Source organism: Fukomys damarensis, unplaced genomic scaffold (assembly GCF_012274545.1).
Source record: "Fukomys damarensis isolate Sample0158 unplaced genomic scaffold, DMR_v1.0_HiC HiC_scaffold_19, whole genome shotgun sequence".
Classification (NCBI taxonomy): domain Eukaryota; kingdom Metazoa; phylum Chordata; class Mammalia; order Rodentia; family Bathyergidae; genus Fukomys; species Fukomys damarensis.
Genome location: NW_022900931.1, coordinates 8889744 through 8906260, shown reverse-complemented (window position 1 = coordinate 8906260; position 16517 = coordinate 8889744). Strand labels below are relative to the sequence as shown.

Genomic DNA, 16517 nt, shown 5'->3' with positions numbered 1-16517 from the left:
AACCAGCAAGCACTCTCAGGCCACCGCCAAAGAACACAGTGGAGCCATCCCCCTTTAACTGCAATACCAGTACCAGAGCAAAAACTAACAGTCCCATCACACTGGATCTCAAAAGGGATTCTGGGACTGACTGCCCTGCCCTGCCCTGTTTATGGTGAACCAAGAGCAGAAAATCCTTTCCAGGTCCACATGCTATGAAGTCTCCACAAGGCAGTGGGATGAATTCACCTACCTTCATTTGGAGGAAAAAATAAATTAGGTTCTAGTCCTCCAGACCATTTCCTAAGTACTACCTACCTGTGAAGAGCTGAGTGCATAAGTATGCAGAGAACAAGAGAGACTAGAGGGCTTTAGTCTTTGCTCAAGAAAATTTGGCCAAAAGGGTAGAGAGGCTGACAAAGAGCTGCTTACTCTACACCTCTACAAAATACTGAGCTTAAAAAAAATCTACCCATTTTGAGTACACTATAAATAAAGGTGCTTCTTACATTGCAGGTGAATGCAGACTCAACTGTTTAATAAAGTAAATTTACAGTGAGCATTTATGTTCGTTTGCTCACAGCAGCTGTCTGGCTAGAAAATGAATTTTACAGATGGTCCCTGGTTATATTGGGAAGAAAATTAGGTAGCTTCCAACCAGATGCCGAGATGCTACAAATTAACCAGTGTGAGAAATGCTTGCAGTTCATTTAAAAGATACTCGTAGACTCAGCAATTCAATTTCTAAATGGACACTAAACTGGCTATTCTTCAAGTAACTGGGAGGGAAGAGAGGGAAAGCAGAGTGTAAGGGATACAAAACCAATTAGGAAATTTTTAACTTTCAAATGTACGTAAGCCATCATTGGCCAAAATGACAATGGCAAAGCACTGTCTTAAAAACCAAGGAACCAGACCCAACTTGAGAGATGTTAAAAACCATTATGGGCAATGTGCAGCAGAACTCCTCTTGGTTTTCTAACTCAGGGATGAGAACATTTACGGCACAGATGGCGTTCTCTTCTGCAGAACAGTTCAGCCCTCCCCCCTTCCCTCCCCAACTCAGGACAAGAAGAAACTGGCTCCCAAGAGAGGGTCCAATACCTTACTTTTTCTTTTAAGATGAAAGATAGCTCAAATATCCTCAACATGCAAAGTTGGGGGAAGAAAATCTCTTCCAGTCAGTTATATATATATATATTTTTTTTTTACAAAATCTGTTATTACAGACTGGACCTTTTTGGCAGGCAGAAGAAACCTGGCAGTGAATTCTAACTAATCTGCACAAAAGGGCAAATCACAATGGTTGGGAGGAAAAAAAAAAAAAAAAAAAAAAAAAAAAAAAAAAAAAAAAAAAAGGGGGAAAAAAAAAATTAAAAAAAAAAAAAAAAAAAAAAAAAAACTAAAAAAAGAAAGAAAAGGGGAAGAAGAAAAAAAAGGGGAAAGACAGCGTTCCTTTATATGTAAGTCTGCACAAGTTGCCCCATCTCAAGTGGCCTCATTTGCGCGAAGGTGGAGGAGGAGGGGGAGGTGGGGGATACTGGTAGGCCGTCTGCCCCATGTAACCTATCATATTGGTAGCTCCCGGAGGCTGTGCAAACTGTTGTGACATCAGTGGCTGTGGCTGCTGCCCAGACCGGCCTATCCCACTAAACTGCTGGCTAGAGCTCTGTGAACTTCTCCCAGTTGAGGTGGTGGTGCTAGCTCCATAAGTGCCAGCACCATACTCCTGGGCTGTATAGCCACTGGTGCCATAAGCAGCTGCCCCATAGGTGCCTTGACCATAGGTGTATTGGCCTGCTTGTGCTCCAAAGGCAGAATTTGGACTTCCATAGCCACTGCCATTAGCGTAACTGGCTCTATCGGTCTCACTACGATCCCGATAGCTTGTAGAGTCTCTCCGGCCTCCATCCTTGACTCCTCGAAGCCTCCGATCACACTCATCCTGATACATCAGATTGGGATTGTTGGCTGAAGAAGTGGTCCGGTATCGAGAGCGACCTCCTGATGGAAGGACGTGAGGCATTTTTAATGTCAGGTACCCAAGCCAAACATAACCAAACTTCAGAAACTTGAAAGGGGCGGACATATTCCACAACATTCCCTCTACCTCTTTCATCTTCAGCCAGTCTATAGCTACTGTAAGTCAGTACTTCACCCAACGTTTTGCCCTTTTAGGCCCTTTCCTTTTTTGTGGTACTAGGGGCTGAGCCCAGGGCTTTGTCATGCTATGCAAGTGCTCTACCACTGAGCTATATCCCTAGCCCTTTTTATTTCTTAACATAGGGTCAACAGAATTAAGGCTGGCCTCAAACTTGTTATTCTCCTGCCCCTGCCTCCTGAGATTCTGGATTGTACCACACCCAGACAGCCTTTTTCCTGAGAATTATCTAGAAACACAATTCACCATACTATACTAAACTGGGAATTAGGAAATCCAGATCCCAGTATATTTTCTAACTGTGTACAAACAACTGTAATGCCTCAGTTTCTACTAAAACAGTATACAATCAAGGATCTATTCATATGGAAAACCAAAAACCTAATATACTAAATATTCTGAACATATAAAGCAACTATAGGCTAGCTTAATTTTGGGCACACCCCATATACTTCAAAATTCAAAGATCATTTTTAGATCATAATGTTCAGAAGCAGTGTGGTATAGAAGCAGGAAATTGCTTTCCCTTACAAGTCATAAAAACTACAAAGTACTCGCCTTTGTTATTAAGCAACATACTCAAAGCCTTCACATGATTAAAAAACAAGGTACAATATATACAAAAAAAGATACCTTGGCAGTACCTGGAAAACTCCAGGACTTACCCTTACCCCCTCCTCCGCCGCCTCCTCTGTGGTCCACCAGCTGCATCAGTTTTGGATTGATAGCCTGATTGGCCTCTTCGAGCACTTTTATCAGCTCTCTGGCCTGCTTTAGGTTCCCTGGGGTGAAGAAGGTATAAGCGGTGCCCTTGTTGGTGCTTCGGGCTGTTCGGCCAATACGGTGAACGTAATCCTCTGAGCTGTTTGGATAATCATAGTTGATGACAAACTTGACATCTTCCACATCTTCAAGTCAGTGATGAATCAGTGTGTAGGTTGATGTGGCAAGGAAAGAGAAGGTAAAGGACATGCCAACAACAGGTGGGAAGCACGAATGCAGATGACAGCAAGAGGAGAGAAGATGAAGTTAGTAACCACTCTGAGAAGGAACAAAAAAGACTCATCCCAACAGAGTAAAAGAGGATTAGTGTTTCTTGAGATATGTATGGGACATTGCATCTTTACTGGTTGTAAAATCCTAAGGGAATCTCACCCAACCATCTGAACTCCTGCCTCTTCTGTATTTAACCAATATATACACAGGAGTTGTGCGAAGATTTGCCTTCAGATTGGCAAATTCCAGTGCCACCTTTTCAAAACTGGGATGCAGAAGAAAAGCAGTATCCACTAAGTTACAGGGCTAAATCACTTCTACTCTGTTGGGAGAAGCCTGGCAAAATCTACCAAAAACATACAAACTTACCTTTAAACCAGTCACAGAGCAAAATGAAAAAAGAAGCTTCATATACTTTATTACTATATTTTCAAGGAGACTTAACATTTAATTTCTTTGCTCTTATATTAAGAAAAACCTGGTCAAAGCACACACCTATTTTCCTTTGCAGAAATATCCACATTAATTCTCCCTTTTCAATTACCAAAGAACACATTACACTAAAATTTCACTATACTACCAAGCCCAGCTTCTATCAAACGAAATTTTGCTCAACTCAAGGTTATTTCAGACTTTGCACTTGTTTCAATGATCAAGACAATCTCTGTGACCTGGGAAATTAATAGCCAAAGAACGTGGGAAAACCATGAAACCTTGAGACACAAGTTTGATATTCTGTCCACTGCTGGGAATTGGGCTGAATAACCTAATACTTAAATCATGTAAATGTTAGTGTAATGCTTTCAGCTAAATGTAACTTTTCTTTTTACCTACTTAAAACAAACAAGTTTAATAAACAGAATCCTAATGTTTTGTGGAAAAAAAATCTGCATTTTACAAAGAATATTCAGAAAATATCCTAGATAAAACACAGATTTTTGTGATATAAGTAATTAAAAAACATTCTCTGTTTGTTACCAGACCGATGCACACTCCCTCCTCCTTTGGGAAACCGCTGCAGCCGATCCCGTCTCTTTGCCTTTTATTTTTGGCGGCCTCCTTTCGAAAACTCCGCCTTCTGACACGGGACCACTGGAGCGCGGGGAGCATGCATCAAGGGTCCGTGGCAGTGAGAAGTCCCCACACACGCTCGCTCTGTGAACTGGCTTAGATGCTTCTCTGTAGCCCCATTTGGTTGCCAAGCGCCGGAGAACCTGGGTTCGGGTAAAAATTTCAGGTCCTCCAACGCCTCCCCCAAGGTAATTGGGGTGATTGTAGAAAAAAATGATTAATAAAAAAATGTACGTTATATCCAAAGGGTCAGACTGCATCTATTGCCCAGATTGGAATAATTTCAGGGGAAAGGGGAGATGATTAAAAAAAAAAAAAAAAAAATCAGCCGTTGTTGTAGGGCTTGTGAAGAAAGGGCATTATGTCTGTTTCTTATTACAATAAAGGCTCCTCGGTCGTTACTGACCCCTAAAGTCCTGAATCACACCAGAAAGACGAGAAGGCACTTATCACAGGGGGCAGCGTGAGTCTCAGGCTAGGGTCGTTGATGCTACAAAGAAAAAAGAACTACAAGGCCAGCAAGTATGTAAGGGTGGGTTAGGAGTACAGGGAATTATATTCCATGATCGTTCTCTTCTGAGCTAGGATAACGCTTCCAAGTCATTCTCACGGAATGTGACCGTGGGAAGCAAAGCAAGGTGAACTACTGCACTGGATGCACAGTAATTCCTAGCAGAAGGCACTGGGGCTGCAGTCAACAGTTCAGATACTAATGCTTGGGGGCACTTCTGACGGGGCTCAAAGGGGTGGACATGGTGCAAATTCTTCACACTAGAAAGGTGTCCTGTGCGTGCACATGGCTGGCCGAGGGCAGGTGAGGGCAGGAGCAGACTTTGGTTTTCTCCAGGCAAGCCTGCCCTGCTGTTATTTATGCACTGCCACAATATTATCTTGCTGCCTTTACAGAAGATGCTGTAGCAAGGTAAGAAATAGAAAAGTGAATGTTCTGGCCAGCAATAAGAACCTTTGGTCTGGAAGCCCTACAACATGGCCTGAATCTCCAATCACTAATTGGGAGGGTCTCAGACTAGCCAAACAGGCTCATCTAGAGCTGCTTCGGGCCAATGTAGATTTGCCTCGGCCATTTATTGGGTGATCTGCAGCTGATAGCAAAGCTTCTGTTAAAAAACAAAACAAATTAAATTCAATACTTTTAGTTTAACAGTGTGTAGCTTAAACAAAAAAGGAGAAATTAAAAATATCCCAGTGGAAAGGGCATGGTGGTCGCCTGAGGATGACTATTATAAAATTAGGGGAATCAAAGAACTTACCTGAAGGGAACATTTAAGAGACCATCGCTTGACAGGAAGGGAAAAAAGGCCTGGTGACTCAGCTGAAAATTGCACCCCTGTCTATGAGGTAGAAGCCTTCACTTTCCAGGATCTTGTAGGACCTTGGTCAGAATTCTGCCATTTTGGTGGGTTTTCTCCCTCCTTTGATTTTTATAAGGCAGCAAATAAAGGGGCCCAAAGTAAACACTGATGTTGAGTAACAAGAAACAGACTCAGGTACCTTCCCTCTCCCCTCACTTGGACGAGAGGGGGCAGGATGAAGAGTCTAAGTTATTCTAATGGCAGCCAATTGATATGGTTTAGAAATGTAGGGGAACATGGAGCAAATATTTTTAATTGTCTAGGCAAGATGCACAAAGAAGCTACCAGCACATAGCAAGCCTGTTTAAAAACCACCATCACTGAAAGCTTTTGCGTGAACTGCTTTCAGGCCTCCACCTCCTCTCCCAACAGGCCCAAGTTCTAACGGCACAGCTCCAGACATGACCTCAGAGGGCAGAGACAACTCTCTGTCATGGCTGCAGGTCACCACCTCTGAAGGAGGGAATGGTAAGTCCAATGGATAAAAAAGGCTCCACCACTTTTTAGTCCAGTCTAAATACTTGTTTTCTTTAACTGGTATATGGGAATATGATGATTCTCACCTTTCTGGACAAGAAATTACTGTCAATAGTTTGAAGATTTCCTAGTGACACAAATCATCTCTTTTTAAATATAAAAGTTCTGAGTCAGACCTGTTTAGCTCAGAATGTTGGGCTAAAGTACCATGGTATTAATCATTAATGGGTCAGAACCTCCAGAATATCTTCTGATTAAGCTCTCAGAATTAGCACATTTCAGATACAGGTATGGGGGGGAAGAAGGGGAAACTAAGAATCCATCATTAATTTACTTCAGCAAGTAACACTGGGCAATACAGATTTAATTGAATGAAGTATTACGGACTTATTAAATATCATTTAATAAGAATTCATGGAATCTGGCCTCTCTACATATAACAGATAAAATGATACAGAAAAAAAATAACCAGAAGAAACTAGCTCATGATAGCTAGGTTCAATCAGGCTCCTCCTATCCAGCCAGAAAATAAGATTTAACCAGAAAAAAATTAAACTGAATGTTCAAATGAGTGTCTCTTCTCCCTCTAACTAAACAGCCATGCCTAGGCCTTGCTGCAGACCAAAGCCTGTTTGTTAGGAGCAGGAAGAGACTTTGAAAATAAAAGGGGGAGAACAAAACAAAACCCCCCAAAAACCAAGGATTAAAAAAACTGCGGGGGAGGAGACAAAAAACCCACTATATATCCTCCTCTTTTTTACTGAATAGATATATACATATATATATAACTCTAAATTTCAAATGACAAACAAATCTTTAAACCAAAAGATACATAAACATTGACAGAGACACCTATCTATACAAACCTAGCCCACGGGAGGCTACATCCGTGGCAATGAGGATAGGAGCCTTTCCAGAGCGGAACTCTGAAGAAAGAAAAGAAAAAGCCAAGTCAAATTTAATATACAATCAACACAAAGCTTAGTAACAGCATTAAGATGTGGAATGAAAGAACAATTCTCCCCAAAAGGCTTGTGTATTATTTCTAAATATGGCCTCTTCCACTTTACTCAATAGGCCTTCTCGTAACAGAGTAGGTGTGAAAAACAAGGGGAGTGAAAAATTATGACTAAGGAACATGTTTCTTTTAAACATTTTAACTACCAAACTTTCCCCAAAGGATAAAAGGGAAGAACTTACTAAAAATAAAAGAAAGATGATGGGGGGGGGTACCTGGGATGGAACTTGGAATCTTGCGCTTAGCAAGGCAGGCAGCAGAACCACTGAGCTAAAAAGGAGGCCCAGCCCAAAAGAAGGCCCAACCCAAAAGAAGGATGATTTTTAAATTGTATGAAAGTATTAAGAACCTTTAAAGGACCCTGGAGACATGTCAAAAGTCTCAGCATTCAGTTAACTAGAGCATAACACCATAAATCCAGTGTAATACTTATTTTGCAAATAAATCTTTGCTTGAACTCACCCAGGTCACGACTTTTACATGGACGAGAGACTACATTAAGTCTACAAAACCACAATATTTACTATCTGGCTTTTACAGATTAAGGCAAAATTCCATCAAAAATGCTTAGCTTTGAACTTACCATTAAGTACCCAATCTCTTTCTGGTTGACTCTTATCTCCATGGATACACATAGCTGGCCAACTATCAGAAGAAAATGACAAACGTTTTAGAAATTTTATAAATTTAAAGAGGAAAATTTAGTTTCTTAAGAGAATGTTATTACAATGTTTTGTTAAGGTTAGGGTACATGAACAGACAACAGTATTCACTTAAAAGACAGGCACGCGTGCATGCCGGGTCTTAGCTCAGTGCTAAATCCTGAGCTGGATCCCTGGTAAAGGGTGGGGGAAGCATACTGGTACATGTCTGTAACTCCAGCACTCTGGGAGGTGGAAGCCCAGAGAATCAAATGAAGTTTGAGCCAAGCCTGGACAAACTTAGCAAGACCCTGTCTCAAAAATACAAACTGAAAGGGCTGGGTTACATTTTAGGCAGTATTAAAACACTATGTCAAGATTACAATTCCATACAGACTGTGTAACATCAAATTAGAAATCACTGTTAACTATAAAACCCCAGTCCAATTTATTCTAGTGCTATACTCACCCATCTCTGCGCATCCTTCGAGTGAGGTCATCACAGCGTCTCTTTGTCTCCACAAATATTATGGTCTTATTTTCCTTTTCAGCCATTATTTCCTCCATCAGTTGGATCAATCTTAAGAAGATCAACAATACAGTCATCATACAGAAAGATCTCCCATATGTTAAGTACACCACTTTAATATTAATTCCCTAAAGCTACACTACTTATAATCTATTCCTGAGAAATTTTTTTAGGCCTCAAGAAATACTTCTCTAATACTCTAATTCTGGAGCATTATTGAGAACAATTTATCAGTATTATAATAACAGAGTGAAATCTCTTTCATACTTGTGGTCTTTTTCACTTTCCATGCAGACATCCACAATCTGAAGGATGTTGTGGTTGGCACTCAATTCCAGATTGCCTACGTTGATCTGAGTATAATCACGCAAGAAATCCTCTGCAAGCTGTCTTACTTCTTTTGGCCAGGTTGCACTCCACATCAATGTTTGTCTGTCGGGCTACAGAAAAGGAGTCTTTTAGGCTAAGGAAGTATGTATTAACAGTCAAAAGGTATAAAAGCATGAAGTATACACTGCACACACCCTGATTTGGTCAACAATTTTACGGATCTGAGGTTCAAAGCCCATATCAAGCATTCTATCAGCTTCATCCAGAACAAGGTAAGTACAGCGGCGAAGGTTTGTCTTTCCTGACTCCAGGAAATCTATCAGGCGTCCAGGAGTAGCTATGCAGATCTCAACACCTGTACAGCAAAATAAAGATCTGGCTCATTAGGAATTCTTTCTTTATCCACTATCTAAACTTGAGCAGTAACCAGCAACACCAGGTCTGGTGATCTTGCACACATGCTGTAGCGCAGTGGCTGCAAAAACATAATGTAAAGAAAACTCGACCACAACCATCAATCTTACATCCATCAATCTTAGTCTCCAGCTAAGGTGAACATACTCTCCCAAACTAGCTAACCACCATATCTGAAAATTTCTAATCTTCTGTAATACCAATTTCCCCCCACAAGAACCTATTGCTTTCTCAATTTCATACACAAATTGCTGTAAAATAAACCATTCTTATTCATGGTTTTTATCAAATTACCTCTTTCCAAGTCTCGAATCTGGGGGCCTTTAGGGGCACCTCCATAAATGCAAGTACTCTTCAATCTTGAACACTTGCCATAGTCATCAGCCACTTGCTGTACTTGCTGAGCAAGCTCTCTGGTAGGAGCTAGTACGAGACACTAAAACAAGAAAACGTGAAAAACAGACAAAAAAACCACTTGAGATACCCAGCTCAAGTTAAAACAAACAAACCCCAGAAACATCAAAGTACAAAAGGTAATTAACTCTTCCCTTACTAATACTTTTCAAGGTATGTGACAGGGTGGGGGTTTTGGAGGTCAGGAGGCTTAAGAGGAGGCACTACTACACTAGGGTATGGGTAAAAATTGATGACAATTTGCTATTTAGTATATGCATGTTACTGCCCTCAACCCTTGACTTTTAGTTTAAACGGACCACGTTAAGCTGATTTCTAGACTGTATTACCTAGTGCAGTGATGGCAAACCTAGGGCACACATGAAACAGTAGCCTATTTGTTATCACTGAAGGTTCTAAAAGGTTCGCCATTACTGACCTACTGTTAACTACACAACTCTCACAAAAATGCACAAGTGGCTTTAAAATACTCCTGCAACAAAACCATGGTTTAAGTACCAGCACAAACAAAAGAAATGGCAGAGCAAGCTGCGTGTGGCACTATAAACTTATAATCCTAGTCCTCTGGGGCTGGGGCTGAGGCTGGAGGATGGCAAGTTCGTGAGGCCCTGTCTCAAAGTAATAAAGGTGCTGGGTGTGGTGGTGCACGCCTGTAGCACTCCCAAGTCTGAGAAGGATAGCTGTGAGTTCAAGGCCAACGTGCACTACGCAGTGAGTTAAACTGCATAGTGAGATCCTGCCCACCGCCCCGTCCACAAATGAATGCAGTATGTGCTACAACATTAGTGCATAAGCGTAAAGATGGTTCAAATCCAAGATAACCATCTGATTGACTGGACAAGTCATTTAATCCCAAAATGACATTATACAGCGGACCCTCAAGTTATGACCAGCCTGACATATGAACAACTTGGGTTACAACTGAAATTTTAGTTTTAACTTATGAACAAAGTCCCAAATTATAACCCAAATGTCAGCCACTTGTGCGTCCAGATGGTCTCATACATCGATTTAACCCTGAAAAGAGTCCCAGAAGAAACATTAGCACATCTTTTCCTGTGTGGGGTTGAGAAGTCCTAGGCCAATGTCTACCTTCAACTGACCAATGTGAGTTACAACCAGCCCTTGGGAACGAACTGAGTTTGTAAGTCAAGGATCCACTCTACCTTGAGCAGATATAAAGGGTAGGTGGGCTTAAAAATATCAGAGTATGAGTAAAGCAGTAAATACCGTAATCATTTGGCTGTAGTTATTCTGAAAAATTATAAAGAGAATGAAACACACTTACAATTGGGCCATCTCCCCTTTCCAAATATGGCTGGTGGTTAATATGAACAATTGCAGGCAGCAAATACTGGGGAGGAATAAGAACAAAATCTTACACCAAAACCAAGTCATCATCTTAATATTCTAACTTAAAACAGTAATAATGCCAAAACAACAATATAAAAAAGATTCCACTACTCCCATCTCTTGTGCAATATAATTTGAACATGAAATAATGTCCATATATTTGACAGCTAGCATATCACACTACTGAATTATACTTTTGTGACAATTAGGATAGTAAAGTAAGTTACCACAATGTCAAAGGTCTCCATGTGCTGGTACTCACCGCCAATGTCTTCCCAGAGCCCGTCTGAGCAATGCCCACCATATCCCGGCCACTAAGAGCTAATGGAAATCCCTGGCACTGAATTGGAGTTGGTTCTGTAAAGTGCTGATCCATCAACACATCCATTACGTATTCTGTAAGCAAATAAACATTACCGCCTTAAAAAAAAAAAAAAAAAAAGGAATCTACCTCCATCTCATCACTACTTTTCAAAACCACTATGGCTACCACATCTAATGGCACAGATATACAACAGTCACACCGTTAGGCAAATTCTTCAGCTAGAAAGCAGTTTCATTCTGCTGTTTTATACAAGGAAGAGGAAAGTGAACAAAAGACTCCTTAATCTAAATAGCAGATAAGCACAAAAAAATTCTTATGCACCAACCTATTTACCACTAACCTTAATTTAAGCAGCTTAAAAAGTTTTAGAAATCATTATATAAGTTACTACCTTTTTGAAAGGTTTCTACTTGTCTTTTCCACAAAATCTCGAGACTGGGTCAGGGTCTTACTATGTAGTCCAGCATGGCCTTGAACTGACACATCTTCCTGCCTCAGCTCTGGATGGATTACAGCACCATCACATCCAGCTCTAAAACCTTTAAATAACCTATTACTCATGTTTACCACTCAACTGAAATGTAATAATCAAGATTTTGGGCCGAAGAACACTTACGTGGGAAGTTAGCATGATGGAAGGCAAAGACAGGCTTAGGACAAACATCTCCCCCTCGAACTGTAATCTCTTTTTTTCGGCGTAGCTCATCAACCTCATACTAGCAGAAAAAAATGAAGATGAATTAGTAAAAGTTATTGTCCATATCCAAAACTTTTATCATTCAAAACTTTTATCAGCCAATCAAAAAATTATTACCCAACCCATATAACAGTGCTATATAAGGCTTTCACATGCAGCATACTGCTTCAACTTTGTGAGGATTCTCCTAACCGTGTGATTTAACAATACAGGTGGCTGCGGGTCCCATCTATGCAAGGAAACATGCATGCATGTAACTTCCATTTAAGGTCAGAACTAGGAAGTGGGTAAGTATTTGCAAAGTGGAGCCAAGTGTATTTTTAAATTACTTTTTTTCCAAATAAGCAACTGCTTCAAAAGTGGAGTCCAAAATAATCAGGAAGTTAAAAAGAGGAGTACAAAATGTCAATTTACTATTAAAATTTACCTCATAAATGAAGACCTAACTTAATATGTAGCTAAAACCATGTATAAGAAATGCACTATAAAACAATCAACAAGTAAGCACCAAGCAATACATTATGTGGATACTTAAACTGGTCCCTGGTTGAGTATCAAGTAGTCTTCTTAAGACTCTAAGAATACATGACGGGAGTGTAGCTCAGTGGTAGGACACTTGCCTAGCAAGTGCAAGGCTCTGGGTTCCAACTCCAACACGACACAAAAAGTGGGGGGGAGCTCCAGGAGGCGGAGCTCAGCTATAAGAATCCAAGTACTCTATACTATAATAAAGTAAAAAACAACAACAAATAAATTCTGGCCAGTACTTCTGTTTCATTCCTCTGTATAAAAACAGTAAAACACAGACTTACTGGAGTCAGCCTCGCCACTTCTGGATGTTCGACATAAAAATTTTTCTCAAACTTGGGGAGCTCACTCAAATCCCACTTCTTTTTACGTAAACGCTCCCCAGGATTACCAAATTTCTTCGGGGGAAGGCCACCACCACCTCTTGCTCCAAATCTAGAAACAAGAATTTTTAGTTCATTGGTATTTTTTAAAAGCAATGTTATCTTTTTTAGCAGCCAGCGGAACCACTAAGCTAAATCCCCAGCCCAAAGCAATGTTATCTTATGTGCCCTAAAAAACGTGCAAATAGATGGACTTCTAGGATACTACCAGCATGTTCCTCAAACCTTATGAGCATCTGCTTCAAACAGTATCTGATGCAGCTTAACACTCAACTGCATCTATTCATTCAACATACTGTTTACATGGTGCTAGAGATACTAAAGAGAGTAAAGCATAAAACTCTTGTGAGAGAAGAGAAAAAGCTTAAATTAAGGGCACTGTAATGGATGGGAGAAAAATATATTTCAAGGAAGTTCCCCAAATTTTGAACAGCTTTTCAGATCACTTTCCCCTTTTAGACCATAAGAACACTTCTGCTCTACTAAAATGCAAAGGGAAACTACTAGGATCTATCAAAGTCTAGTGAATGGGTCTTTACCTTTAGTCAATACTAACAAAGGAGCCAGAACAAATTTAATTTATAGGGGAAATCATCAATAAACCATATTTAAGGTTTTAAAAACTCAAATCTGGATTTTCAAAATATATCCTTTCCAACGAACAAGCTAAATGGAAATACAAACATGGCCACTAGCCAATCTGAGCTGTAATAAATTAGAAGTTAATTTTACTAGATAATTCTAATACTAAGATGACTATAAGGCCATTTTTTTCATCCCATTTCCTTACTCCTTGTAAAATACTCAATTTAAATAGCCTTTCTCACTCTTAACTCATGATGTCTTATAAAAGGTGTTTATTTTTCCCAGTCTTGAGGACTAAATTCAGGGCCCATGCACAAAGCTGCAAGTCCAGCCCTTTAATTTTTTGAGACAGGGTCTCACTATGTAGTTGAGACTGACATGGAACTATGTAGCCCAGGCTGGTCTCGAACTCACAGTGATCCTCCTGCCTCAGCCTCCCAGTGCAGGGATTACAGGTGTGCACCACCACGCCCGGCTTCCAGCCCTTTAATTTCTGAGATAGGGTCTTGCTAAGTAGCCAAAACTGGGCTCCAACTTGTGATCCTCCTGCCTCAGCCCTGCAAAGTGCTGCTGATTACAGGCATTTTCCACTGCATTTTAAAGAGCTTCAATTTCCTGTAACTCCAGCCATGAGAACACTTGGGCTTAACTACCAGCTATTTATTTGTCGAATTACAGATTTATGGCAGGAAATTTGTTGGCATTGTAGGTTATCTACACTCAATAAACTGATGTGACCTATACTGCTGCAGAACCAGTGAGAAGGAAAAAACAGGAAAAGCATCAAGGTAAATATATCAGTAACATGTTCTCAGAAACCAAAGGCCATCTGGATTGACTATTCCTCCTACTTGTAAAACAAAAGGATTCGACGTAGATTCTCTTCAAGAAATACTGGGTACTCGCATACTGTAAGATTCAAGTAAAAATGAGAGGCTCTTAGAAAATACAATGCCTTGTTTATAATACTGACATCAGAATTTTGGGGAGCCCTTTTACCCCTGTAGTTATCCATGCCACCATTAATACATAGCCCACTTCCTGGTTCACTTTGCTGTTCATTACTGTCAAGTGAGTAGCAGTTAAATTTGGCTATATGATAAATTCAGCTTTTAAGACTGGAAAACCCATGTATTAGCATGCAAAACCATACTAGTTTAAGTGTGTAATGCACAGCCAATGGACTGAATGCATGTGTTGACCACACCCATTCTATTTCCAACAATTCAATTCAGAAGCATGAAACAACAGCAATTCAAATCAAGAAGGAAAATGCAAGTGAGTGAAATTATGTCGAGCTTAAAAAGAAAAAACTTAGTATTTACATGTCATCTGATTCTCAATGAGTCAATACAAAATATGGATCAAAATTCACCATTTCTCTTTCCAAGTAGTAACTATTAAATCATATTTATGGTGAAATATTACCCACAGTAAAGAGAATACCACTATCAGTATGTTGTGAGCCTCCATGTGCCTTTTCCAAGTTCACACCCCCACCATTAACAACTACCTTGAATTCTGTTAACCATTCCTTCAGTTTTTATAGTTGTCCTATTTGCCTGTATCCTTAAATAGGTCAACCTACTTGAAAAAAAACTCAACATGTTTGACAATTACCTGAGATAATTTAAGTTTTTCCTTTTTCACTGCTATATCATATTCAAATATACAAACACCCACAATTTATTGGGACAAGGAGTTATTTTGAATATGCTATTCTCACCAACAATGTTGGCATAAACATTTTTATGGCTCCTGGGGCAAATGTGCAAAGGTTTTCCAAGGTCTTTAGAGTCTGGGCTAGGGTGTAAAACTGAGAATTACTGGGTCACTTTCAAGTTTACTAGGTATTTTCTAGGTGGCTATGTTGAAATTTACTTCTAAAATTTGCTCAACTAGCTGGGCTGATGGCACATGCCTTTAATCCCAGCACTCAGGGAGGCTGAGGCAGGAGGATCACCGAATTCCAGGCCAGCCTGGGCTACATGGTGAGATTCAGGCCAGCCTGAATTACACAGCAAGACTGTGTCAGAAAATAAGTATAATAAACTTACTGAAACACTAAATGAACATTCAATTTTTAGCCCTCCTCTTTAAATCTAACAGAAAAGCAGCACTTTCCCTTCCTAACTGGAAGTTCTTATTTTATAAATTAAGCGACAAAATGCTAGTGACTAGTTAAGTCTACTACTTCTCCATTTGAAACTTAAATGTTTGGGCACAGTACTGTGAACATGACTACAGCAGGACAATTGCATAAATTATCATGTCATTCCCAAGAATGCAGCAAAATATTCTCCTTTTCAGCTGAAAACAATGGGATCACAAAAAGGATGTGCCCAAAGTCACATACATTAAAAAGTGTAACTGCCGGCCAAGGTGGCACATGTCTGTAATCTCAACTCTCCACTAGGAAGGCTGAGTGAGGTAGTGAGACCTGGTCGCCCAAAAAAGCAAAAGAAAACAAAAGTGGTATCAAAGTGCTCTTTACCCAGATGCCACTTTTATAACTTAAAAACGGATAGGACATGTAAATGTATCTCAAGCAAGGCAGTCACTCAGCTGACATGAAAAGGCCCTAAATATTATAGTCTGGGGGCTTCAGGTTTAATCCTGTTAACTTTTCACCCCTGATGGTGCAACCGTGGCATTACAACATCAAAACCTTCCTGGCTAGGCCGCGACGCTAATCAAAAACACCAAAAAAAAAAAAAAAAAAAAAAAAAAAAAAGTTGTTAAAATTATAACACTGCCCAACTATCCAAATCCTCCCTTCCCCAACACTATAGATAGCAAATACTCCACTACGCTACGTTCTCGGGGGCGGGGGGTACCGGGGATCAAACTCAGGACTTTGTGCTTGCCAGGCAGGCGCGGTGCCACTGAGCTACACCCCCGGCCCACTACATCATTTTTACATGTGTTTCCTTTGAATTACAGAAAATATGACTGAAGGGGATTAAAAATCTATTTCAAAATTACAAGGGCAGTACTGGTAAAACGACTGCCTAGCAAGAGTTCAGGGCTGAGGCTTTGATCCACAGCGCCAGACACAAAACCAAAACGAGAAGCAGGTTTTTTAAACTGATCCCCCTGAGAGGGACCGCAGGGGACGGTCACGTAAAGGAAGCCATGTCGCGCTGGGTTTCCCGAGGCGTCCGCGTTTTTTGCAGACTGTCGCTGCGGCGCGGGGAGATCAAGTGACCAGCCCGCGGCGGCCAGGTCCTGAGGCAGGGCCCC

The 16517-nt window shown here is 40.4% G+C and overlaps 2 protein-coding genes across 2 annotated transcripts; both read right to left on the bottom strand.

Annotated features, from left to right (window-relative positions):
• Nucleotides 1-1363: 1363 nt before the first annotated feature.
• LOC104854435 (probable ATP-dependent RNA helicase DDX17) lies at nucleotides 1364-4091 on the bottom strand. The gene is given in 3 exon segments (XM_010612920.3): nucleotides 1364-1983; nucleotides 2806-3054; nucleotides 3057-4091. Coding segments are annotated over 3 exon segments (960 nt in total). The 5' UTR covers nucleotides 3262-4091; the 3' UTR covers nucleotides 1364-1477.
• Nucleotides 4092-4870: 779 nt separating this feature from the next.
• Nucleotides 4871-12903, bottom strand: LOC104855206 (probable ATP-dependent RNA helicase DDX17). Its single transcript, XM_010614008.2, has 11 exons — nucleotides 12898-12903; nucleotides 12591-12815; nucleotides 11698-11797; nucleotides 11019-11152; nucleotides 10692-10757; nucleotides 9284-9425; nucleotides 8770-8930; nucleotides 8513-8685; nucleotides 8186-8296; nucleotides 7659-7720; nucleotides 4871-6983 (listed from the first exon to the last, which is right to left on the bottom strand). Exons 1-11 carry the CDS (start codon nucleotides 12901-12903, stop codon nucleotides 6910-6912), a joined length of 1254 nt encoding a protein of 417 aa, XP_010612310.1. The 3' UTR covers nucleotides 4871-6909.
• Between the last annotated feature and the right edge of the window lie 3614 nt (nucleotides 12904-16517).

What these genes read in the sequence shown, in the direction of transcription:
- LOC104855206 (XM_010614008.2), bottom strand. An exon ending in CCATCATGCTAACTTCCCAC is followed by an intron (nt 11,153 to 11,697) that starts GTAAGTGTTCTT and finishes ATTTGCTTACAG; the next exon opens with AATACGTAATGGATGTGTTG. An exon ending in CGAAGGATGCGCAGAGATGG is followed by an intron (nt 7,721 to 8,185) that starts GTGAGTATAGCA and finishes TTCTTCTGATAG; the next exon opens with TTGGCCAGCTATGTGTATCC.